The sequence below is a fragment of the Nilaparvata lugens genome, chromosome X (assembly GCF_014356525.2).
Source record: "Nilaparvata lugens isolate BPH chromosome X, ASM1435652v1, whole genome shotgun sequence".
In the NCBI taxonomy this organism is placed as follows: domain Eukaryota; kingdom Metazoa; phylum Arthropoda; class Insecta; order Hemiptera; family Delphacidae; genus Nilaparvata; species Nilaparvata lugens.
The window spans coordinates 7,608,978-7,634,485 of record NC_052518.1 but is presented as its reverse complement, the minus strand read 5'-3'; the positions used below and the strand labels follow the sequence as shown (position 1 = coordinate 7,634,485).

The following is a 25,508-nucleotide window of genomic DNA, read 5'->3' as shown; positions in this document are numbered from 1 at the left end:
TAAAACGAAGATTCTGGGTGTATCTTTGGACATTTTTTCAAATCCGTTCTTAGTGCGCTTCTACGTTTTTGGTCCGGTAGATTTTCAGTTCTGCGAGTGAGTGAGTCAGTCAGTGAGTGAGTGCCATTTCGCTTTTATATATATAGATATAATTCTATACCCTCTGTGTACTCAGGTGATACCTGCCATTTCTGAACTTTATAGTTGTAGTAATAGTAGTAGTAGTATTTTTTGATCTAGGAAGTTTCATTCAGAATAATAAAAACAGAAGCTTCAATATTCAAGTTGTATTTGATTTGAGGAGTTTCACAGTATAAAACCCTAGTTATATGTTTTAGGCTGAACACTTATTAAACAATTGTGGAATCAACACGTAGTTTCTGTTACCAGTTCATCTGTTTTGGACTAATATGACCAAAAATAGATGTAATTTACAACATCGTCCTGGTTTTGCTCTCATGTAGCCTATGCAAAATTACTACCCATTAGTAGGCAAAAGTACCGCTAACGGTCAAGGACATGAACGCCTGCCATTGGCCTAAACACTCTTCTCCCCACTTAACAGTGCATATAATAGAAATCGGGGGGGTTCCCCCCGATCATTGATACAAGGGATTCACTTCCAATGCTACGTAAGGCTGGCCACTAACTACGGGACATGCATGATAAACAACATGTGTGTACACACATGACGTCATACATTGTTGAGCTATCACAGCGAAAGTCTTCGAAGAACAACATTTTTGATGTTGGATTTTTGATTCTTCTATTTTTCGCTGTTTATCTCTCACTTGCTACTCTAGCGTCTTGAGGTAAAATTTGTTTTATCATTATAATTTGTTTTTTTCCAGTCATTTTTTGAAAGGCTTCGAAAAACATCATTTTTTGATTTTGATTTTTAATTCTTCTATTTTTTCTATTCATCTCTCACTTGCTACTCTAACGTCTTGAGGTAAAATGTTTCTTATCATTATAATTTGTTATTTTCCAGTCATTTTTTGAAAGGCTTCGAAGAACAACATTTTTTGATGTTAGATTTTTGATTCTTCTATTTTTTGCTATTTATCTCTCACTTGCTACTCTAGCGTCTTGAGGTAAATTTTTTTTTATCATTATAATTTGCTATTTTCCTGTCATTTTTTGTTGAAAGCTGCTGTCAAACAGCTTTTTTTTGTTAGAAGTCTCTCACTAATGACAAAAAATGCATGTCCTCTCGTTAGTGGCCAGCCTAAGACGTATCCATGATACGCTTCCAATGATACATCTGATACGTAAGACTTAAGTGTTGTGTCACACGAAACTTTGGCTCAAATTTATGTGACCGCGCCCACACAATAGAGCAAATATCATCATAATGCTCCACTTGATAATAGCTCACTCATCCAATGAGTATGCACTTCCGCATTGATATCCATCAGCGTGTGTAATCAGGTGAATAGCTTACCCAACTTGAATTTACGTAAGAGCGAGTATCCCAACCTGAAATTACGTCTTTAGTTATATTTAACTTTCGTCACATCTAGTTTTCAACCAGAATTATAATGATAACTGTCATCACAATGGAATCAGGCAAGAATAGAATTCAAATTTCGTTATTTACACCCCCTAAGCCCAGTTGGGAACCCTTCCCTCAAGAATGTGAATGACGTTGTCTGCGTTAAAACCCTCCTCCTATGTAAAATTAGTGTGCAGCGTTGAAAGATTAATAAGGAAATAGTTGGAGTTCCACTAAACAAATTACCTCTATCTTCATGAATACGGCCATGAGAGTTGAATACTATGGGAAATTAATATTCTCCATCTAGATTTTATTCAACATGGAGCGCTATTTTATAAAGCAGATTCTACAATATTCCATTAAAAAACTCATTGCAAATAATCTCATTTAAAATATTTATGAGCCTCCCTCATCATCTAAATATATAATATAGTAACTATGGTTTAATATTGAGTCATACAATATTCGTATGGTGTGTCGGAAAAATATGAAGGAAAAATGTAGTTTCTAAACATATGAGTTTGATTCTTGACATAAAATTGGACAGTTTTGAAAATTTAGTTTTGCTTCATTTTCTATTTCACTTTTTATTGTCCAATAAGATTCAACAGTTTCTTGTATTCTACAATTTGTGAAATAGAAGACAATGTACCAAGCTCGTTTTTCTTTACTTACCCATCATATTGTATCAGGCTTGATCAAACTTGTCTTAAAGTAGCCCACATTGATTGAAAATGCTCACGTTTTATTCTGTGAAAAATGTGATTTTTTCTATATTTTGGCGAATTTTAGGCTCCGTGCGCCACCGGTAGATGTTGCCTAACCTGTATGAAAAAAAATCACAATGATTTTAAGCTATACTTTAAGTATTTTTCACCTATTACAACACGAAAAAATAAAATTCAAGTTGAAAAAAAAAATCGGAAAAATTTGTTTTTTTTTTAGATTTTTAACAAACTTTAGTGCCCATGCGCGACCGGAAGATGTCAACCGATTTCAATTTTTTTATTTCATTGTGTTCCCCTTCCAAAAGAGACACTTTTGCGAGCAAAACTCAGTTGCACGACAACTTCGAAAAAACTCATTTTTTTCGGCCCACCCTAATGTCGTATGTCGTATCATACCATAAAGCATATCGTATGGCACCCGTCACATGGAATATCCATGCATAGTATGGAAAAATCAATATTTTCTGTTACATATGATAATTATTATTATCATATGATTTCAATACACTAGTTACCAGGACGTTAATTTATGTTATTTTACCACGACATTCCAGATAAACCGTTTTGTAAAATTGCAGCGGACATTGCAGAAGTCGATAGATTGAACTACTTAGTTGTGATTGATTATTATTCGAGATGGATTGAAGCATACCCAATCAATAGCAAAAGCAGCTTCACCGTAATAAAAAAAAATTAAGGAAACATTCAGCAGATTTGGAATACCTCAAACACTAGAAGCAGATAACATGCCATTTAATAGCAGAGAAATGCTTCAATTTGCAGAAAATTGGGGATTCAAAATTACCACATCAAGTCCATACCATTCAAAATTAAATGGATTAGCAGAAAAGGCAGTTGGAATATTCAAAACAATGTTTAAAAAGGCAGCTGCAAACAAGCAAGATTTGGAATATTGTATTTACTAAATTATCGTAATGCTCCCGTAGCTGGATTGGGATATACACCTTCACAGCTTCTTAATAGCAGACATATAAGAACTAAGATTTCTATACCACATTACGCATTGAATCCAAAAATTGTACCTAATGAGACAATCGATAAGATGGCAAAGAATCAATCGATTCAAAAACTTTACTATGATCGTAATGTATCTAAAAACACCGAAGATTTTGTAGTTTGAGAGGAGATATATATGCAGGATATTCATAACAAAGAATGTGAAAAAGGAAGTATAATTGAGAAATTACCACAGCCACGTTCATTGCTGGTTAGAAACGATAATGGAGGTGTTCAGCGAAGAAACACAATTCATATACGAAAAATAAAAAGGGAAATATAGGATAATATATGACTAATATAAAGTCTTTGAGAGGGAGATGTTACAGATGATATTTAATATTATCATATGATTTCAATACATTAGTTACCAGGACGTTAATAACAGTTTAGTCTTAAATGTATTAAAATGAAGATGGTTGGTTGATATGAAGAGTATTATTTAATCAATATCTAACACTTTCCAAGTAAGATAGGCTGAAGTCCTTTTTCTTGTATTGCAGACCTATTGTTGACTCAAGAGGTAGCAAATAGTGTACCTGAATAATTTGAAAAACTAAAAGATATCTCATCCTCTTTCAATAACGATTGTGAGTTATTGAGCGTAGCCTAGTGATACAAATCCAAATAGAAATATACTCTTCAGACTAATTCAAAATATTCCTCACTCAGAACCAATTCTCTCTGATCTGATACATTGGTTTCTCTCAATCCTTATATCATTCTACTATTATCTCACTCTGTTCCAAGATTGGATTGATTTTGGTTGTTGGAAGACTCTGCACTTTCAATTTTTGCGTATTGAATTTGTAAATGCGGTTGGTTCAGTTTACCTAAAGTTATTTAGATGTTTTTGTTCTACATTGCTCTAGAACATGGGTTTCCCATAGTTGAAAAGGTTAATCTCCGAAAAAATGCTATTTATTTATATTTGTAGTAAATTTCATATATTGTATTTTTGAATATTATGTACATTTTATTGATTGGATTGTTTATTTGTATATTAATGGAAATAAAATTTATTTGTATTTGTAATTGTATTGCTAACGGCTTTTTTACGTGAATGAAAGAACGATAGGTTCCATCATCAAAAACTCCACGTGTTCTTTTTATTTATCATCATTATCTTAGCTCCTTGTTGAAGACTACTCAGCTATTCTAATTTGACATAAATTGATGATAATAGACTCTTGTTGATGATGGTAGAGCGATAGGTTTCATCATCAAAAACACCATATGTTTTTTTTCCTTTTCCATCATTATTATAGCTCCTTGTTGAAGACTACTAAGCTATTCTAATTTGACAAAAAATGATTATAATAGACTCTTTTTGATAATGGTACGACCCATTTGTTTAGCCTTAAATATTGGTTGAAGACTGAATTAAGGGTTATTTCCTACAAAATCAATACATGATATACTCTGCTTTTGAACTTCCCTCGTAGCGAAATAAGAAAGCATTCTATTCCATTGAATGAAAGAGACTAAGAAATTGTCAAAAACCACAGATTTAATATCTAAAAAAAAAACAGATAACTCTATGGTTTTTGACAATTTCTTAGTCTCTTTCATTCAATATGAATAATTACCACAATATCAACTTCTCAACTACACAAAAAAAAGAAGAAAAACATTCTATTCTATTTTGACATGAATTGATAATAATATACTCTTGTTGATGAAGGTATAACTCATCGGTTTAGCATTCTATATTGGTTAAGGACTGAATTCAAGGCTATCTCCCACAGAATCGCAACATGATAAAAGGATACTCTGCTTTTGAACTCTCCCCGTAGCGAAATAAAAAAGCATTCTCATCTTATTCTTTATTGAAAAAAGATGAAGATTCTTACATTTTAGTCAATTCTTTTTGTTTTGTATCATTCCTGTTCTTTTGGAATTCAAGCCGCAAATTTTTACCAAAGAACAAACAAGCAAACAAACATCACTCTTTTATTATGAAGAATAAAGAAGATGTAACAATGATGATTGTGGGTCTATCAGCTTGACTCTAAGAAGGTGGTGTATTGTGTCATCATGAAGTGGAGGGTCTCATCAGTACAAACAAAGGGAAGACAAAGACAAAAGGTGGGTTATAAGTGGTGGGAGGGAGCAATCTGCCAGAGAAGATAAAGTGCTAAGTGCAGCTCTTCCCAGTTTCCTTCCCAGTTTCCCTCCCAGTTTCCCTGCTCCCTTTGAACGTCCTTCCACTGTTCCCTTTTTTGAGACTGCTCCTTCAAAAACAAGTCTCAGTTTGTCGTCTCTCTCTGTGGATCTTTCGCGTATCACTTTACTATCAGAACCACTTCAGTCATCCGCTTGTTTGTCATCTGCAAATGATTTTCACTGCTTGCCAAAGTGGGTTGACGTTCAACTGTTTATTGAAATCCGACTTCCGTTCAATTTCTTGTTGTACACTCAATTTGTACGCAGTTTCCATTCGAGTTCTTGTTGTAAGCTTTATTGAATTTCTTGTCTAGAACATAATGTTACGGATTTTCACTCAACTAAACTATTTCTTGTGGCAATTATAATTGCACTTTATTGTATTCAAAACTAAATAGATGAAAGAATTGACTCACTAAAATAACAGATAATCAATTCTACTACAGGCAATAATTAAGAATAAATAAATAAATGTCTATTTCTCAAACAAACCAAAACTACAACATCAATCACACAAAATATTAGATAAATTACAATTACATACAATAGTTAGTTACATAAAATTCTTATAATGTGTCCTCTACTTGTTTAGGTTTGTCTGTGTGGAAATTGACCTACTCCACTATGGCGTACCATGTTCTAGAGTAGGTTGGTAATAGGTTATAGGTAATTGGTAGTAGGTAATTCAATCAACTAACAAGTATTCGGATGGCAAATGTAAAGATTCACCACTTATTACACAGTTCTCTAATATTTACAGTTCATTAACACCGTATGCAACACTATCACTGTCTGTATCTTATACCAGGACTCTGTATCATATTCAAATTCAAATTCAAATTGTTTTTATTCTGATTCAAAAATCAAATACATACAAAATTTCAAATACATCAAACATCAAAAATGGAAATAAAATACAAAGTGCACTGAAGAAATTGTATAAAATATAATTTATGTAATAAGGCTTTCTACGTGTATGATGTATTATGAAAAAAACAAAGCTTTTTTGAAACAGAATATTTCTAGCTTGCTGTAAACATTTAATGCTTAACGCGTGCAAGCAGGAGTGCTTATACTATAATTGAATAAAATCAGAAAGAAGAAAAAAAAATTTTTTGGGCAAGAAAAAAATGAAAACACACACTCACACATTCACTCACCTCTCATACATTTCCAGTTTGGGCTTAATTACTTTTTGATATGATTTTCAACAACTATAATAATGATTATGTCGAAAACTAAGAAAGAATAGAAAACATGTGTTCTAAACAATCAGGCAAGATATTTCTAAGCCATTTAAGAATGTAATATTTGAACATTTTCCTATTATCAATTCTCTTTGCCTCAAAAGGTAAATTATTGAAAAATTTCGGACCTAGAAATACAAACGATTTCTGGAAACAAGTGGTATATGACCTGGGAAGCCTTAGCAGATCAGAAGTGACTCTCCTAGTTTGATAATTTGTTCTCTCCCTGAAAAGTGCCTGACCACTGTTTCCAGACATTACAAAGGATAGGTATAAAACTTTGAAAACATATATGTATCTTAGAGGCAAGCATTTTATATCTTGAAAAAGGGGAAAGGCATGTTCATATCTTCCTGATTTTTTAACAGCTCTGACAATAGATTTTTGTAAGGTTATAAGTGGTCTCAAGTGGGTAATGTAAGTAGAGCCCCAACAACTTATTCCATAATTCAGTTTAGAGTCAACAAGAGCAGAGTATAACTGTCTAAGAATGGTGGTTGGAAGAATCTTATTTAGAAAATAGAATTTTCTCAGGATATGTAAAAGATAATTTTTAACATAACGTATGTGCTTACCAGGTAAGCTTCTCATCTACTGTAACACCTAAATATTTGATGGAGTCAATTTGCGTGAAAACTTGACAGTTACAATTATTCCGCAAACAATCAACGTGGAACTTCAAACCAGATGGTAAATTCCAGCTTGACGACAGTGTGAACAGAATATACTTGGTCTTTGACAGGTTGAGAGACAGATTATTGTGTTTGAACCACAACAACAACCTATCAACATCAGTCTGCATCACACTCTCCAAGTCCAAACCATCCAACCCACAATATGCAAAAGCAGTGTCATCTGCGAATGACACTGGCACACCATTGTAGTTACATGAGAAAAGGTCATTTATGAATACAAGAAATAGGATTGGCCCAAGGACCGATCCTTGTGGTAAACCACAATCTACTACCTGGACCTCACTCTTCACACCTCCTATGACAACATATTGCACCCTTTCTTTCAAATAGGATGAAAACCACATATGTGCAACACCTCTGATACCAGTATTATATAGTTTGTCCAGCAGAATTGTGTGGCTTACTGTGTCGAATGCCTTTTTTATATCCAGGAATAATCCTGCAACACAGTTCGCTGGTCTGGAGTTAATGCCAGAATATATAGCTGTCATGAAAGTATAAAGAGCCATCTCTGTATTCATCAACTCACGAAAACCAAATTGGTTTTTATAAAAAAAGTTTATCTCATAAACTCATTTTTATAAAAAAAGTTTATTTCATAGTTCGCGTATCACGTATCTTTACCACCGTTCCGTATCACGTGCTCGCGTATCCGTATCAACGGCCTGTATCTCGTATCTTGAAACAACTGTCACGGCAATAATAACTATCAATCACTACACTACACTGGATAACTATTATTACGATACTATACAATTATTGCTATCTCACTATTGAATTATCACAATAATTATCACTAGGAACTCCCAGGTTTTGGGTACAGCTTACACTCTGTTCCTTTACCACTGAACGTCTTGCTTATCACTCACTTGTTTATCACTGACTGACTGCTCTAGGCGAGCGATCGCTCTATATATATACCCCAACTTTTTTATTCCAGAACAATCCAGACGGATGGAGGCTTCCATCATTCACACAATACACAAACAAACGTAGCCAGTTCTTTCTAGAAGGCCCTATTGTTGTAAGCAAAAACAGTGTCAAAACCTGTCAATTATCAGCCAGGACCCTACTGCCCCATTCCGGCTCTGCAGGACCCTGCTCTCATCACTCTGTCTCCCTCTATTTGTTTCCATCTGTGTTCCTCCTTCATACCACCCACAAACATGTGTGAATCCCAGAACAATAATACTATGTTCAACAGTGAAGAATATCATTCTTCTAGAGAATATTATAGTATAGTTTAGAACCTAACACATTCTATACTCTCTGCTTGTACGGTACAGTATAATCCTGCACCAAAACTCAATTTATTTATTTTATTAATTTACTCTTATGGCTTTTATTGGCAAAGAGATCCTTTTGGATGTTCTGCCTTGCCGTATTACCCAATGTCATTTCCTATCAAAACTCAAGTTTATAGGTTATGTTTTGGGTTCTTCATTGTTCTCACTAAAAATTTGCACTTCCACTTCCTGAGTTCCTATTTTATAAATTTTAAAATCAAGAAAACTATTTACAAACACAAAATCACATTTAAAAAGCAAAAACTATAAAAATGTTGATGATAATATTGAACTGAAAATTTCACATTACAATTTTTTCCATGGAAAAACTCAATATTTTCCAGGGAAAAGTAAATTCGTATGGCTCTTGTTGGTGGAGAGTCCCTTGCGGGAAGGTCCCATCGCCTGAATATATAATTTAAGCCGTCAATGGGCCTTACGACTGTCATAGTTCAGCCGGGACCGACAATTCCCAGTTTTCCAAGGAATGTAAATAGCATACACTTTTTTCATCAAAATTTCCTCAAACATACTATTATTCTTTCCAAATTCCCTCCTGATGATTGTTGAGTGCTATATTTATTCAAATTTAGTCTCTCATGTACTATATTTGATATATGTACGTCAAGAGATTAATTAATTTATTTGTGGATACAATTATTACAAATTATCTCGTAAATATGATCGGAAACGAACAATAGGCTTGGCCTGACACTATTCTATTCCCAAAGTTAGAATTCTTTTTTTGTCTAAAAATATATATGATCTAGAAATTTAGAATTTAGTAAGATGAAAACACTAAATTAAAGTCAAATATTACACTTAATTATTACAGCACATTGAATAAATTGAGTTATTCCAGAATGAAAATTTATTTATGAATGAACAAATAGATTCGAGTATTGAATTTTTTGATCCATCTTGAACTGCTATGTTTCATCAATTTTTAATATTAAAAACGAATTTCAGACTGAATTAGCTGAGAAAAATATGAAATACTCACTCACTGACTGTCAGTGAGTGAATATCTCATATTTCTCACACTTACCTCACTCTGCAAGTCGTTATTCTAGTGTTAAAACTTGAATAATATAAAATCAACATTTCTTGTTCGTAATGAGTGTAATATTCCATTCTGATTCAGGTATAGTCCCGATATACAATATTTCTTGTTTGTAGCTCAAAACTGTCTTTCCAAGTTCGTTACTAGAGCCTGTTCAAATTTGTAATCGTAATGATCATTGAGTGTAATATTTCATTTTGGTTTGGTTTCTAATTTATTTGAATTCCTAAAATATGAAATACTCAGTCGGCGATTGAATATTTCATATTTTCCCACAATTACCTCAGTCTCCAAGTCGTTATTCTAGTGTTAAAACTTGAATAATATGAAATTAATATTTCTTTTTTGTGATGAGTGGGATATTCCATTCTGATTCAGGTCCTAATTCCGTTTTACAATATTTCATGTTTAAAGTTGAAAACTGTCATTCCAAGTTCGTTACTAGAGCTTGTTAAAATTTCAAATCAAATCAAATTTATTCACCAGTTAACAACAATGTTACAAGAGAGTAAATACATAATTTTTTGTTAAATAATTGGCGTGGCTAGAAAAATGAATCTTGTGCTCTAGCCAATTTGTAATCGTAATGATCATTGAGTGCAATATTCCATTTTGGTTTAGTTACTGATTTATTTTTATTTATTTTATTTACTCTTATGGCTTTTATCGGCAGAGAAATCCTTTCGGATGTTCTGCCTTGCCGTATTACCCAATGTCATTTCCTATCAACACTCAAGTCTATAGGTTATGTCTTGGGTTCTTCATCTTTCTCACTAAAAATTTGCACTTCCACTTCCTGAGTTCCTATTTTATAAATATTAAAATCAAGAAAACTATTTTCAAACACAAAATCACATTTAAAAAGCAAAAACTATAAAAATTTTGATGATAATATTGAATTATTTGAATTCCTAGTTCTCAACTGAAGATTTCCAAGTTTGAAATGATTTTTCTCTTCTTATAAAAGAATAAATTATTTTCTGATAATTGAGCCCAATCATGATTCCAGTGTTTCAGTTCCTATTCTTCAAATTCATTAATTTTATACTGAATCAAGTTATAACACTTATATCATTTATACTGAATCAAGTCATGTTATTCATAGTCTAGATTATTCCATTATTAGACTATTTCAGTCTATGACAAAGATGAAAGGTGTTCACTGTGAATCGGTCTTGATCAACTCTCACACGCGCATGTTTGTTCACATTGTCTCTCAGCTCCCAGAACCGACTACAGTTCCAGCTCATTATACAAACTGCAGCAGAACCTAGTAATAATCAGTTCATTTTGATCGTCACTTCAGTTGTGACAGGGTTACAAATCTGCGCATGTAGTCTATTTTTGTTCATCAGATAGCCTGATTTGAGTAGTGAACATGGCTTGAGCTGGTACTCGTCGTGGTTAAGCCGTACGCGCATAAATTATGAGAGCAATGAATCTGTGATCGTTACACAACGAGATTTCCGACAACAGAGTTCAACACTATTCCTAATGCTAACACAATTCGGTACCAGATTTGACAGTTGATGGAAACTGCTAGTTCACAGAGAACAGAGAACAGACACATCATAATCATCACCTACTTGTTCAACGTTGAACGTTAATAATTTTACGTTGTTTATTTTGTTCATTCACACATGGAAATGACTTAAATTTTGTTCGAAAGGTGTTGTGTTGGGATAGAGAGATAAATAAATAATGTCAAAAGGATTCATTGATTTTCAATTTTATGAACATAGAATCATGTATGCTAGATAGAATCAATCAGTGGCCAATATAGAATTTATTTTTAGGGGATGTAAGGTTGAGAGATAATGGGCCATATGAATAAAGTTGAGCATTTGCTTATACTTCTAAAATATAGAGCATTTGCTTCATTTTCTGTGAATAAACGTGAGCAAAACCTTTTGCTCATGCTCATCAAAAAAATAGTTTGAGCATTTGCTCAAGAGTAAAAGCTTATACTAAAAACTGTATGAATAAACTAGAGCATTTGCTCAACTTTTGAAGCAAATGCTTCAAAAAAGGTGAGTCTAGTCTAGAGCAGCTTATCACCTTTAGCTCATAATAAAATGTCTCAACTAATTCGTATGAGGAAGAGGAAACTATACCAGATACGATCACAACTAATAGTTGAGAACTATAAAACCCTTTTTAGATCCAACCATGATATTTATCACCATTATCCTCACAAAAGAATAAATACAAAAGATACCTGATATAAAGATAGCCATCACAAAATAAGAAATAAACATAAGATGAGAGTGTAGAGATTAAGATGAGAGGCGAAGATGAGAGTGTAGACGATTATAAGAAGGCTATTGATATTATAAGAATATGCTGAAGATTATTATAGAGATGACATTTTTTCACGCTATTATTTCAAAATTCTAAACTCGACTAACCTAAAACTCTATTCATAAATAGAAAACAGAGCAGGCGACGCAAACACAAGCGGTGTGCACCCTGCTTGCATATTTAGCGCTTCCGTGAGCTATAAAAACAAAGTAAGGCTACAAAAGCGAATCAGCTGATGAAAAATCTTTAAAATAAGTGATCATTTGCTCTAGAGTTCAGGAGCATAAGGTAAGAGTATAAGGTAAGGCTTATTCAAATGCTTTTGCTTCTACCTTTTGCTCATGAGCAAAAACTTATGCTCCATGCTCTAGCTCATGAGCATTTGCTCTGGTTTTATTCATATGGGCCATTAAGTAAAAACCCCATGATACTTTCTTTATATCAGTTTTGCTGCTCATACTCAGAAGGTAATTTGCGCTGAACGCCCGTTTTACTTTTCTGAGATCACGCTTCTTTTCTGTTGACATTAAATCATGAAAAATGTATATTTCTAAACAAACCAAATGATGAAGAGATCTCAGTATTTAAATTTTTCAACCATTTTTCAAACATTGGTCAAGATTTTAACACTGTCACATCTATGAACACTTCTGTACTAAAATTAAAAGAAATATCACTGTCTGCCGTGGCGATAGCTCCGCACATCATTCATTGAAAAATTCATATTACTGTACTTATTTTTCCGTATATTCATTATTTCGTGGGGGGGTGCTCTCAGGCCCACCCTTATTGCCCATGCCTCTGGAATCTGGAATAATTACTCACAAAAGGAAAATACTAAATAAAAGCTATATAGAATATTTTAAATCAATGAAAACCAGAGATTTCAATATAAAAGCTGGTAATAATATATCAACGGAATTTGAGAGAGTTCTTCAGCCCGGGGGCTCACTGATTGTGTTATTTGATCTGTTCACTGAAATAAAATACAGACTTTTGCTTTTGACTAATCTGCTAACCAAAGAGCCTTGAATTTGAAAGTATACTATTTGCTAATTTCTGGCCATTTTTTCTCCTCATCATAATTATTCTGCTCTATTTTTGTTGTTTTTTATTTTTATTCCAAATTCTCTCTACGAACATCATTCGCGATGCATGGCCCAATATATCATTTATCAATGTTGTCTCAACTTTGATTTCCAATGCCTCAGCACAATTATTATGTAAAATTATAAGACTACAACAAAAGAAGTCTATAAAGTGGTTGCATTATTATTTAAGTTACGTGAGTAACATAACCTTTAGACTGTGTATTCCGAATTAAGATTTAAAGGAGTTCTGGGCATATGCCTGTTGTTTTTACCTGGATTGTATTTGCATATGAATAAATAAATAACTAAATAAAAGTATTAAGAATAAAAGTTCACTGAGAATAGCGGAGAAAGTTGGAACTAAAAGAATTCACCAACCAAAAGTGGGAGTGGCAATATACTGACGTAGTCAAGCCTCTAAATCAAGAAGCCTTCTGATTGGTCAATGGGCTGAGCAGTCACCATTTTACAATTTCAACAAATCAGGAGCCCGCAGTTGAATAACGTCATATATAACGCCTGATACATCAACTAACGTACATGAGCTGCTAACTTCTTATTGGTAGAATTCTAAACTGGCGACTCTATTCAACCAATCTCCTTCAATTCGGAGGCGAATATTCTCTATCACTCTTCTATTTTCCTAGATCTTCAACAATGGAAGAATTGAAAGAATAAGATGTTTATATAGTCATAAATAGTTATCAATGTTTATTAATTTAACAGTCACAGTTTTTTTTAATCATGGTCATGTGTTTTTAGAAATTGTATTTTATATACATTAGAATATCAACATAGGCTACTAGGCTCATAGTCATGTTATAATTCTGTGTATTTTTTTAGTTTATTGCTGCTATAACATGTATTGTGTTTTGTTTTTGAGGAATAAACAGTTTGATTGATTGATATTGTCAATAACACTTCGATTTATTCGAAAATTGATTCATATTAGAGAACCAGGTTTCATGGTAACACCTACCACATCTTCAGGTGAACTAATGTGTTTGTTATTGTTGAAGGAACAGGAAAATTCAATTTTAGGCTATGTGTTGGTCATTAGTTCAGCTGAAGATGTAGCAGGTATTACCATGAAACCTGGTTCTGTAATATATATTAATTTTCGAATAAATTAAAGTGGTATTGACAATATCAACATCTTATTATTTCAATTATGGAGAAATATCACAACATCTCATACCATGCAATCAAATTATTAAATGGAAGATTTATCGTCTTCATGTATTGAAACCAAAGTCCGTCACATTCAGGACATTATCTCTTCGATATAAATTTGTTCGTTCTACCAATAATTCAGAGAATTTATGAATCATTATTTCTCTGTATATCCTGAGTCACTTTTCACACTCCCGTGCTTCGGATAGACACGTTAATTCGTCGGTCCCGGCTGCCTAAAACGCAGTCGTTAGGTTATTGTCAGAGGCTCTGAAATTTATCAGTTGTGACCAGAAAACTCTGACACCAGACATGAGCCAGCCAGGTCACTCGATATTATTATTATTTATATCTTACAGTTCCTGTTTAATCGGTTCTGCCGCATTCTGTATTTTGTACTAGAAATAGGAATTCTTGTAATAAAGTTCTCAAATTAATAATCTCTTTCATATATATAATCCCTTAATATATAACCCTTTTTTCCAAAAAAATACAATGATAGAAACCCATTCTGACTGAGCCTGTTATTATCTGATGATTATTGCATGATTTTCTTGTATAAATAATAAGTTGATTATTAAAAGTAGTATTATATTTCTATTTTGTAGGAGATGAGTTCATCTTCAGAGATGAGTGGGGAGGAATTAGTATCTACAATGCTGCCAATCTTACTTCAAGAGTTGTCATGAGCAACCAAACATTCGTAAGTACTAAAGAAACGTCCTAAACGAACTGAATGGAAGCATAGAGAAACAATAGCATAAGTAGATATACCATGGTATAGGGCGTTTATGTCGCAACTTTTACTGTTATCTCAAGCCGATAGCTCATGTAATTCTTTCTCGTGAAGCTGTGTGACACTGGCAGACTCTCATATTGTGCCGTTCATACACTCTCAACCCAACGAAACAGTAAAATTCGACAATAATCGACAGTAATCGGCTTGAGATAACAGTAAAAGTTGCGACATAAACGCCCTATACCATGGGATATCTACTTATGCTATTGTTTCTCTATGATGGAAGACACTCAATTTTGAAATAACATAATATACTAATTATCTCATAAAAAATTTTGGTAGATGTAGTTGGTCTTATGAACATAATATGAAAGTTTTTCTTGTATTGGTGGAGGTGATATTGAGGTGGATTTTTAATTTTATGGAGAACAGCTTAGTGTTGACAGAACCAGTTATGTTTTATCAAAAATGCGAGTTTGAACTGTTACAGAACAATATCACCAATATTGATCAAACTTAAATCACGAACATGGAGTGAAAGACTTTCCTGGGAAGGTTTTTCAGCAGAAGATTTCACTCACTGATGTTTTGTATTCATACCTCTCAGCTATCATGTTTGTCTCTTCAAAACTGTTCTCGTTCAAAAGCCGGTTTATTTATTTATTTTATACATTGATACATGCAATATCATTCTCAACCATGAATGATTGGAAAAGGAACAACAGGCTTAAAGCCCAAAACTGTTCCTTTCCCAAATTTAGATAGAAATTGTCCAAAAAATAGGTTATGTTTACACTTTATGATTTTTGTCCAATTTTGAGTTTAGTTATGAATAAAGACCAGTTAGGCTCAACTCACACTCACGCGACTCAGGTCGAGAGGAGACTCGACTCTGGTCGAGAGCATGTGTCTTCAAATGGTGACACTCAGACCAGGCGATTCTAGTCTCTGCGACGTCACCATTTGAAAACACATGCTCTCGACTAGAATCGAGTCTCTTCTCGACCTGAGTCGCGTAAGTGTGAGTTGAGCCTTACATAAACATAGATTTTTAACGTCCGATTTTTTACCTTACTTATAAATTCTATTAGATTGAACATAGATTGACAAACACAACATGATGTGTATCATGTGTTTGTCATGTTCCATTCAATCGGGTAGAGTTAGACGATTAAGGTAGAATCTAAGGAGGATAAGGACGACAGAGAAATGGACGTCTAAAGATCGATGCGTGTGTAAATGGCTTTATTCTTCTTGATATTAGAAGTTTAATTAGTAGTCTGAAATGCATTCATCCATCAGAGATGGATCCAATTTATTGAACAAAAGTAGGATGATATTTTCCAATTTGTTATTTTTGCTGCTTTGATTTCTTTTTCAACGAAATTTGTTTGTTCAAATCGACATGAGCGAAGCTTCAGGTAGTCTAGTCACCTGGAGCTTGGCAACTTCAGTCATCTATCTCTCTTCATATTTACTTCAATATAATATAGTTATTTGTGCAACTAGTGCGCAAAGTGACGGTTTGCTGCACCGAAAGAAACGTTTACGCCCGAGCCGTAGGCGAGGGCGGAATGGCTTCTTGAGTGCAGCAGAGGAACTTTGCGCACGTATTTCACATTAAATTTTTCCTACAGTTACCATTGAATATGAAAAGTGGGTAATTATGGGTGAAATGATGGCTGAAATCCATCAAATGTTTGTGTGTGTGTGATGCTGTTATTAATAACAACCTTAATTCATTTAAAAATTAATAATCCAATTGAAGTTGAAAATTCTCAGCCAAAGTTCTCATTTTTATCATTCAAGAATCATAAAAATACAGATAGAACAAAAATTCACTTCAAAATACACGCCAACAGCTGATTGGGAGCAAGATGGCTGAACCGACAAGAGCGCGACCTAGCGGGAAGAATCGTACCTAAATTTGTTTCATCCAGCTAAAAACTACAGAAACAGGATTCAGAAATTTAGACTTTTGCTCAAATTACCGAGAAAAATGCTTAAAGTAAACTAAAAAATATTTATAAAAATAACATAGACAACAGAGAATATATTTTATTGTAGTATTCTTATGCTTTTTTATTTATATGGATATCGAACGGTAATCATTTAACCTCAAAATTCGAATTTTATAATGTATATTTGCAACTTTTCTCATTGCTTGCAGTTGAAAAAAAAATTATCAATAGAAAAGAACTATTATTTATTATTAAATGATCAGAATTCGTAAACGATGATTATTTAATTATTATGATTTAGATGAACATTATTCTTGTTTTGGATTTCTAGATTGGGATTTTATCATACATGTAGGGTAGCCATTGAAATGATTCTTATCTAAATCTAACCACAGTCATTGTTACCAACTTAATTTTTGTTTTCGTGCACTAATCCTCCATAAAACCCCCAACTATTTTGTGTTGCCATGTTGCAAATCTGGAGTGCAGAAAAAAATTTTCCCGCACTAGAGCGGAAAAGTGATTCTTTGCGTTCTGTAATCAGTGCAGGAATGGCCACTTTTCAAGGTAACTGTAGGAAAAAGATTTTTTCTCAACCTTGAAATATTTTACTGACTGGATGACTGTGGAAATTTGCATCCAGAATCTAAGTTTTCACAGTCAGTCAGCTGTTACTTTCACTGTTAATACAAGCTGTGCTTGTACACACACAAGTAACACAAGTACACAAGGTGTGCTCATATTTATTTCGTTTTATGTTTTTGTCATCTGAAGCAAAACATATATTTTCATTAGTATTTTTTTTGTATTGTTAGATGGTACAATGTTTTGTGATAATATTATGTTGTGCGGAATAAATTATTTTTTGAATTGAAAAAAAAGCTTTATACGGCAAGTAGGAAAATAACCAGGCTTTGGTCACTGATGATGCAGAAGAGATATTGTTGTTTTCTCTGTGCTTTAGTGGAGTAGCCTATTATTTGTTGATTGTAAAACGTTATTTTTAATGTTCAAATTTCTTCAATTTCAGAGAAGGATGAATCTTGCAAAATTCTCCATGTCTCCCGACCAGAAATACATAATGCTGGTCCACAATGTACAAAAGGTGAGCACAAAATTAAACAACTATCGCATATTTTCCTCATTATTTTCCAATCAACCTCATCAATTATGAGTAGTAATAACTTTCCTCTCTGTTGATAATCATTGCTTCAACATTTCGATATTTTGGTTGGCTATCTTTCATTTACTGAGCACATTTACTAACGTTTTGTACGTGTCTTTTCACCAAATTGTAACCTACGAACTATTATGTTTCTATGTTGGTTTTTCTATTCTTCTTTCATAGTCCTGTTTCTGTTGAATATATCATTTTTCCTACTTCTCTTTCATGGACCTGTTTCTGCTGAGGAGCTTGTGTTGATGTTTTGCTGGTTATGGTACTTGATTATTACAAGAATAACCATTGAAAGTTTTCAATATGATAAAAATGTTCTTTTCTCCTCTTTTGTTACATGATTGTATTATTATCATTTCAAGAGAGGATAATTTAGTATTTTTGTATGTAATTTATGTCAATTTTCATAATGCGTTACATGAAACATTATGCATTATTACATTGAACTATTATCTTTAAATAAGATTCTAGAGAATTCTGGTTGGAACAACAAACTCTTCTTACTCACAGACTTGTTTCTAGACAAGGTATTATATTCAATATATCATTAAATATATTTAATAATATAATATATATTTATAATAATAATAATATATAATATATAATTAATATATAATATTTTTTATATTATTATATATTTAACTTTTTCTCTCACGCATGTGATAAATCTATATTTCTTTTTGTGAATAAAACTATCTCAACTGATTTCTATTCTTGTGGTTGGAGGTGGATTCAATTATCTTGTTTAAGCCCACTTCATCTGCAATGATTAGTATTTTTTATTCATTCAAAAATATATCATTCATATTGGAGTATAACAATTTTTCAACTGATACATTTTATCGTTTCTACTTTTAGTTGATTCCTCTAACATTTCTTACTATTATCCCTGTAGAATTATTCATATAATTTCACCTGATTGAATTTTTCATTATACGTGGTAGGTCCAGAAAGTAAGTTCCGTTTGGTAATAAAATTAAATTGTGTACAGATACAGAAAAGTTATTTATTGCACAAAATTCTACAACTCTTAAACTACTTTTCCACATAACTACCGAAATTTTGCAGACATTTGTCATAGCTTGGCACAAGTTTTTGTATACCTTCTTCATAGAAATTTGCCGCCTGTGTCTTCAACCAGTTGGGAACAGTTTCTTTCAGCTCGTCGTCATTGTTGAAATGTTGACCGTCAAGGAAAGACTTGAGATGAAAGTCGCTAGGAGCGATGTCAGGGCTGTAAGGAGGATGGTCAAACACGTCCCAGCCAAATCCCTGTAGGAGGTTTATCGTCACATTTGCAGTGTGTGGTCATGCGTTGTCGTGAAGAAAAACAACACCTTTTGACAGCAATCCTCGGCGCTTATTCTGTATTGCACGGCGCAATTTCCGAAGTGTCTCGCAATAAGCACGTTTCTTCTCATTGATACAGAGCGTCTACCGCGATCTGCTGCGATCGCAGCGCTGCAGCGGATATAAATTGAAACGGAACTTACTTTCTGGACGTGCTATCGTATCAAAGATAGATGGTTTTTGCACCTTTAATCATAATATAATATTATTTCAAAGTATCTTCTCTGATTAAAATTAAGAAAGCAATCCTTTCAAACTACTTGAGCTGCTGTTCTTGCATTTTCAGTAAAATCAATGAAGTTATGTTGTCAATCTTATAATAATGTCATGTATGGAATATTGGAGAATATTCACCATTAACATTCTGGTAACCGTTATGTTGCAGCTATTCCGTCACTCCTTTCTGGCACTCTACTCCATACACGATGTTGCTGGAATGTAAGTACAAATCCATTTTATATCCACTCCATTTCCTATGTATTAAATGTGATTGAATTGAATCAAATGATAATTAAATCTTGAACTTTCCGTGTAATGTATACAAATTCAGGTACAGCTCATTACAGATACGGTTGACCCGAATACAATTGAACTACAATACTACAAACAACTCCTATTAAAATCAATGAAGAGTAATCAAAATTCCAGAACAAATATAGTTAGGTACATTCCAACTGACTTTTTCCTCTTTTCCTTTTTGTGTAGTTGAGAAGTTGATATTGTGCTAATTATTCATATTAGATAAAAAGATTAAGAAATCTCTCAAAAACTACAGATTTTATTAAAAGTAGAAAGCCAGTTTCAGTTGTTACACCATTGTCAATCTTTGATGAACTAAAACTGAATACAAGAGCAGCAGAATTTATACTAGTAGCCGAGTACTGCTATTGGTCAAGGACATGAACGCCTGCCATTGGCCCAGCTAGACACTCTCCTCCCACTTAACGGTGCATATAATAGAAACGTCAAAAAACGGCGGTTTAAGCAACAGACTCGCCAACCGACAAAATTTACTTGCAGTACAAAATAAAACAATTAAGATATAACAAAACAAAAATGTGAATAGAGAAATTATTGACTAATGTATGCTAACAGGGTTATGATTAACTAAATTCGTAGTGTTGTATTGGTTGAAATAAATCTGGTCATTCTACAGTTTAACCTTCTGGTAGTCGCGCCCTACTCAATCACACGAGCAGTCGCAGGTTGTACTTTTTACAACATCCAATTTTCCAAGTATTATGTACTCTGTCTACTGTCAACAATTATTAATTTGTATAATTACTTTCTCCATCTTTTTGGATTATTTTACACCTATGAACATTTGGATGATTACCATTTCATAGCCCAATAAGGTACACCAAGCAAAGCCATCAATTCTGCGCTATTGGCTCGTTTATAGTCCCCGTATACAGTCTTTTCCTACCTTATTATGCACAATGCAACTTATGACTGTCGCGACTAATGGCACCTAAAGACTGAACCATTGCTCGGTTGATACTGCAACTCGTTGGAGTGATAGGGAGAAAGTTTTGGAATGCATAGGTGACTCATTCACTAACACCACCCCATTCAATAGTTTTGTGCAGCAAAAAAACTGACACTGTTGTACTTTTTACTACAGCGCGACTGCCGGAAGGATAATCAACCAAGAACCTTCATGAAAGCAAAAACGTCATTCTGAAACTAAAGACGGTAGTCCTTGATTCAACAACATATTCTCCACTTGAACAATCCCTCAATCTTCCAGTGTAATGTGGTGTGAGTGAGCTCTTGCCAGTATAGATATACTTGTGAGAAATACATGTTCAGTTGAGCCTCTATATAGGAACGTAACATGAATGGCTTGCTGAAGTAACTTATATCTCGTATGTGTGCAATCCACTTCATCGAGATCTCAGCTGATCAAGAATCAGCCTGGGTAGGCAAACTTCAGTTCGTCCAGTTTTCTGTTCCTCAAGCTCTTGTAACTATAAGAATGTCCAGTTGGTACAGTATCATAATAATATATCAACTTCTTTAATCAGCATATTGTCATTTGGAAGCAAAAGCCCTCAAACTTCTTCTATCCTAACCTTTAACTCACTTCTCCACAACCCTATTCCCTATCTAGTGTTCAACGATGGAAAATCAATTGACTTGAAACTTTACTCACTGGAAACTCGACTTATTGAAAACTTGAAGAATTGAGAGCTTGGTGTACGGTGTATTGAAAACTTGTGAGATTGTGAATCTGTCATAATGAGAACTTGACGAACTGAGAATTTGACATAAGGTAATTCCAGGAGAGATGCCCCACGGGGAGAGTTGCCCCACTTGCTGTAGTTCTCAAACATAATGATAGAGGGCTCTTCTAGTACATTCATTCTGTCAGTTGAACTCCAGTCAACAATAGAGAGAATTACGACCGTTTTCTTTTGTTATTTTTGGCTGTAAAAATCAAAAAAAATTCTATAAGTATTGAGTTTTCATCCTTCGTTATAAGATAAGGTGTTATATTTGAGGCTGATAATAACGTTTCCAAGAGGATATTGAAATGTAGTTGGTGAGAACTTTGTGAGTCGTTTTATAGTTGATCTGTATGTAGTAGGCGGCCATCTTATTCCCTTTGTATCGACATGGTGCTGGGGCATCTCTCCCCTGTCAAAAGAATAGATGCCCCATGGAATTCTGGGAGAGATGCCCCAAGCAAACTGTATGGGAGAGTTGCCCTAAAATTTCAAACTGCAATTAAATATGAAATGTGATAGTTCAAATGAATAATAAAAACTGGTTTTAGGCATTCAATATATGATTTGAAGAGAAAAAACAAAAACACGAGGAAAAAGTTGAAAAAATAGCTGAGAAACTGAATGTGGGCAAGTCTGATGTTTAGAGAAGAAGGAGGAAGGAGAAAGCAGGAGAGAGAAACCAAAAAAAAAATACATCTTCTCAAAAATTACAGAAAATAGGAAGAAAGAAGAGGGAGGAAAATGTAGACATCGAAAAAACAGAGCAAAGTTGAAAACTCAAACAGTGAAAATGAAGTGATAGAGTAAACAACTGCATAGAATGTGATGAGACTATTATACTACCAGAGATAGTGTTGATGGATTAAGTGTCTTGAATGCTCTCATTGGTTTCATGAATCATGCACCATGTATGGTGAACTTTGTAATATTTGTGGCAACAAGAAAATACGTCAGATTAAAAAGAAAAAAAGCTGATTGAAATTTTATAATGCAACTAATGATTTACTTATGATTCACTTATATCAACTCATGTAATTTCTCTACTCAATAATACATTTCTTATTTCATTTCTGTTAAAACTCATCTCTCAGATTACCTCAATATTAATGAATGGGGATCTCTCCCGAACAGAAAGGGCATCTCACCCGGACACATGGGAGATTGCCAAATTTATTAGTGTTATATGGAATTATTACAGTATGATTTCCACATGGAATGTTCCAACAAATGTTGATGACGAATGATAACCACCAAATACTATTTTAATGTTTGATGTTTAATATTTGAATGTTAAATCACCAAATACTATTTCCCTCTAGATGTCCCAGTGGTTTTTATGACGTCATTTCCTTAGGTGGGGCGTCTCTCCTGGAATTACCTTACTGGAAACTTGACGGATTGAAAACTTGACAAACTGAAAACTCTTCGAACTGAAAACTTGATGAATGAAAACTTGACAAAATGATAACTTGCTTTTCTGAATATTTATCATACTGAAAACTTGATGAACAGAAAACTCTTCCAATTGAAAACATGACAAAATGATTACTTGTTTTTCTGAAAACTTGACAAAATTGAACTTGGAAACTTGACGAATTGAATCAGCTGTTTTTCAAGGTCATATTCTTTTCCACCCTAGGGCCGAAAGTGGACATTTCGGCCCTAGGGCGGCAAAGAAAACATTTTCGTATCTCCAGCTGATCTCATCGAAAACTGATCTCTTTCGACCTACATGATATATATGATGTCCGAAACAGCTCATCAAGTTTGGCTAAAACAAATTATAACAACTTCACAACATTTCTGACTCGAATGTAATTTTTCTAAAATTATGCTTGTTTGGTTCTAACAGGATAACATACCCTCTTCTGGTGACACCTGACGATTCCGACCATCCTTACCTTCTGCATGCTGAGTGGACCCCACGAGGTCACGGCCTTCTAATGGTCTACAACTATGACATCTACTACAAGCCATCACCTGACAAACACGAGAAATCATTTCGAGTCAGTTCAACGGCCGTGCCTGGTGTGGTCAGTAATGGCGCTCCTGACTGGCTATACGAAGGTGATAATTAAATTTAAATTATTCATTCAATAATAAGTTTCCATTAAGGCGGTGCGAAGGCTAAGAATAAACTTTCTACTGGTGATATTTTCTAAAGCTTTTCGATGTGTATATCATCAAGCTATTGAAATGAAAACGTTTTCTCAAGAAAACATTTTTTTCCGATCATTACTTTTTGAGATATGAGCGCCTAAAGTTTAAATTTTTGGGACAGAACATTTCAAATTTGATAGGAGATTAATCAATGAGATTCAGACGATAAATTCTTCATGTTTTTGTTGATTGAATAAAACAAAAAAATTGAAAATATCAGTTTTTGAGAAAGTTATTCAATTTACTAAAAATTACCAAAAATAACTCAACTAAAAGTTGCACAGCCTTAATATATCAACTATTACAAATATATAAATGAGGTGACATCATTACTTTCTTATGCTATCACAAGGGATTCTGACAGGCTCTATAAAACCTTAATTATTCATTGCAATAATAATTGAAATAATTCATCAACACTTTTTCTAGTAATATATAAATGAGATTGTCCAATCACATGTAAACTTCAATAGATTTCCTGAAACACTCTAAACTCTAAACCCTATCTGTTGAACTGTAATCTGTTTAATGCATCTTGTTATTGATCAAGTTTGTTTCCTTCATCCAAGTTACGTGTATTTCTCTAGTCAATTTAGGTCATAATTTTTGGCATAAAAGAATTCCACTTATAACAATAATAACTAGATTACTATATGAATAACTATTCATTATAATTTCATTGAAATCCTGAGCATGCTGACGATGAATCACACTGAACATCAAGTATTTTAAATCTTCAAAAAATTGAAAAAGGAGGGTGAAGTGGAAGAAATGGAGGAGAATGAGAAAAAGAAGAGGGAGGAGAAAAGGAGAGAAGATGGATGGAGGAGAATAAAGAGAAGAAGAGGAAATAGTAGAATCTGTATCCGACCTGACTCTTCTGGTGGTGTTGCCTTAGGGCTTAATCAGTTTTACGATATTCATTCATCATTTGGTCTCGTTCATTCATATCCACGATGATTCAGTTGTAAGATTACTCGAAATAGTATATTTCGCACCTAGAGCAGAAAATGAGATTTTTTTGGCTCGAAATCGGTTTTCAAGTCCGAGGCCGTAGGCCGAAAAATAAACAATATATATATGAGAATAGTTGTTTACTAAGCACTTCCGAAAGCAGAAGTGGAAGGTGATAGCTCTAGAAAATCTGAGGTAATCTGAATATCAGGAAATTGTCCAAGTATTTTTATTTTTTTATTCTGATTTTTGTCTAAATACCTAAGAGATGATTTCAATTATGTGGGAGGTTGAGTATACTTTTTAATTCTTTCAAATGACAATGAGATGATATTATTATAAATGTTTTAATTATTGAATAATGAACCACAATAATGAAAAGTTTTTTGATCACCTTTCTTAGTTCCATGTTAGCGGCTGGAAAGGGTACTCTTTCCGGCCTAGGCCGGAAAAAAAACTGTTCTGACGTCAGATGAGAGTCGTCTGCAAACAATGTCTTCCAGATTACGTAGGGACTGGAAAACAGTGCTTTTGTGCAGTGTGGCGAAAAAGATCTAACTATGTCAATCTTTTGATAATCAATCTCAACTAATCTATCAAATTTCTGTTTTTAATCAGAGGAACCTGAATGCAACAAAGCGCTGTGGGTCTGAGGAGAGTCAAATGTGCTT

General features: G+C 33.6%; 1 protein-coding gene across 1 annotated transcript in view; it reads left to right on the top strand.

Annotated features, from left to right (window-relative positions):
- The window catches only part of LOC111064553 (dipeptidyl aminopeptidase-like protein 6), a 128,622-nt gene that overhangs the window by 33,803 nt on the left and 69,311 nt on the right, over nucleotides 1–25,508 (top strand). Inside the window, exons 4-7 of the mRNA XM_039442331.1 lie at nucleotides 14,874–14,968; nucleotides 17,996–18,070; nucleotides 19,878–19,930; nucleotides 23,576–23,790. Of these exons, the coding sequence (XP_039298265.1) occupies nucleotides 14,874–14,968; nucleotides 17,996–18,070; nucleotides 19,878–19,930; nucleotides 23,576–23,790 (438 nt within the window). The remainder of the gene's footprint in view (nucleotides 1–14,873; nucleotides 14,969–17,995; nucleotides 18,071–19,877; nucleotides 19,931–23,575; nucleotides 23,791–25,508) is intronic.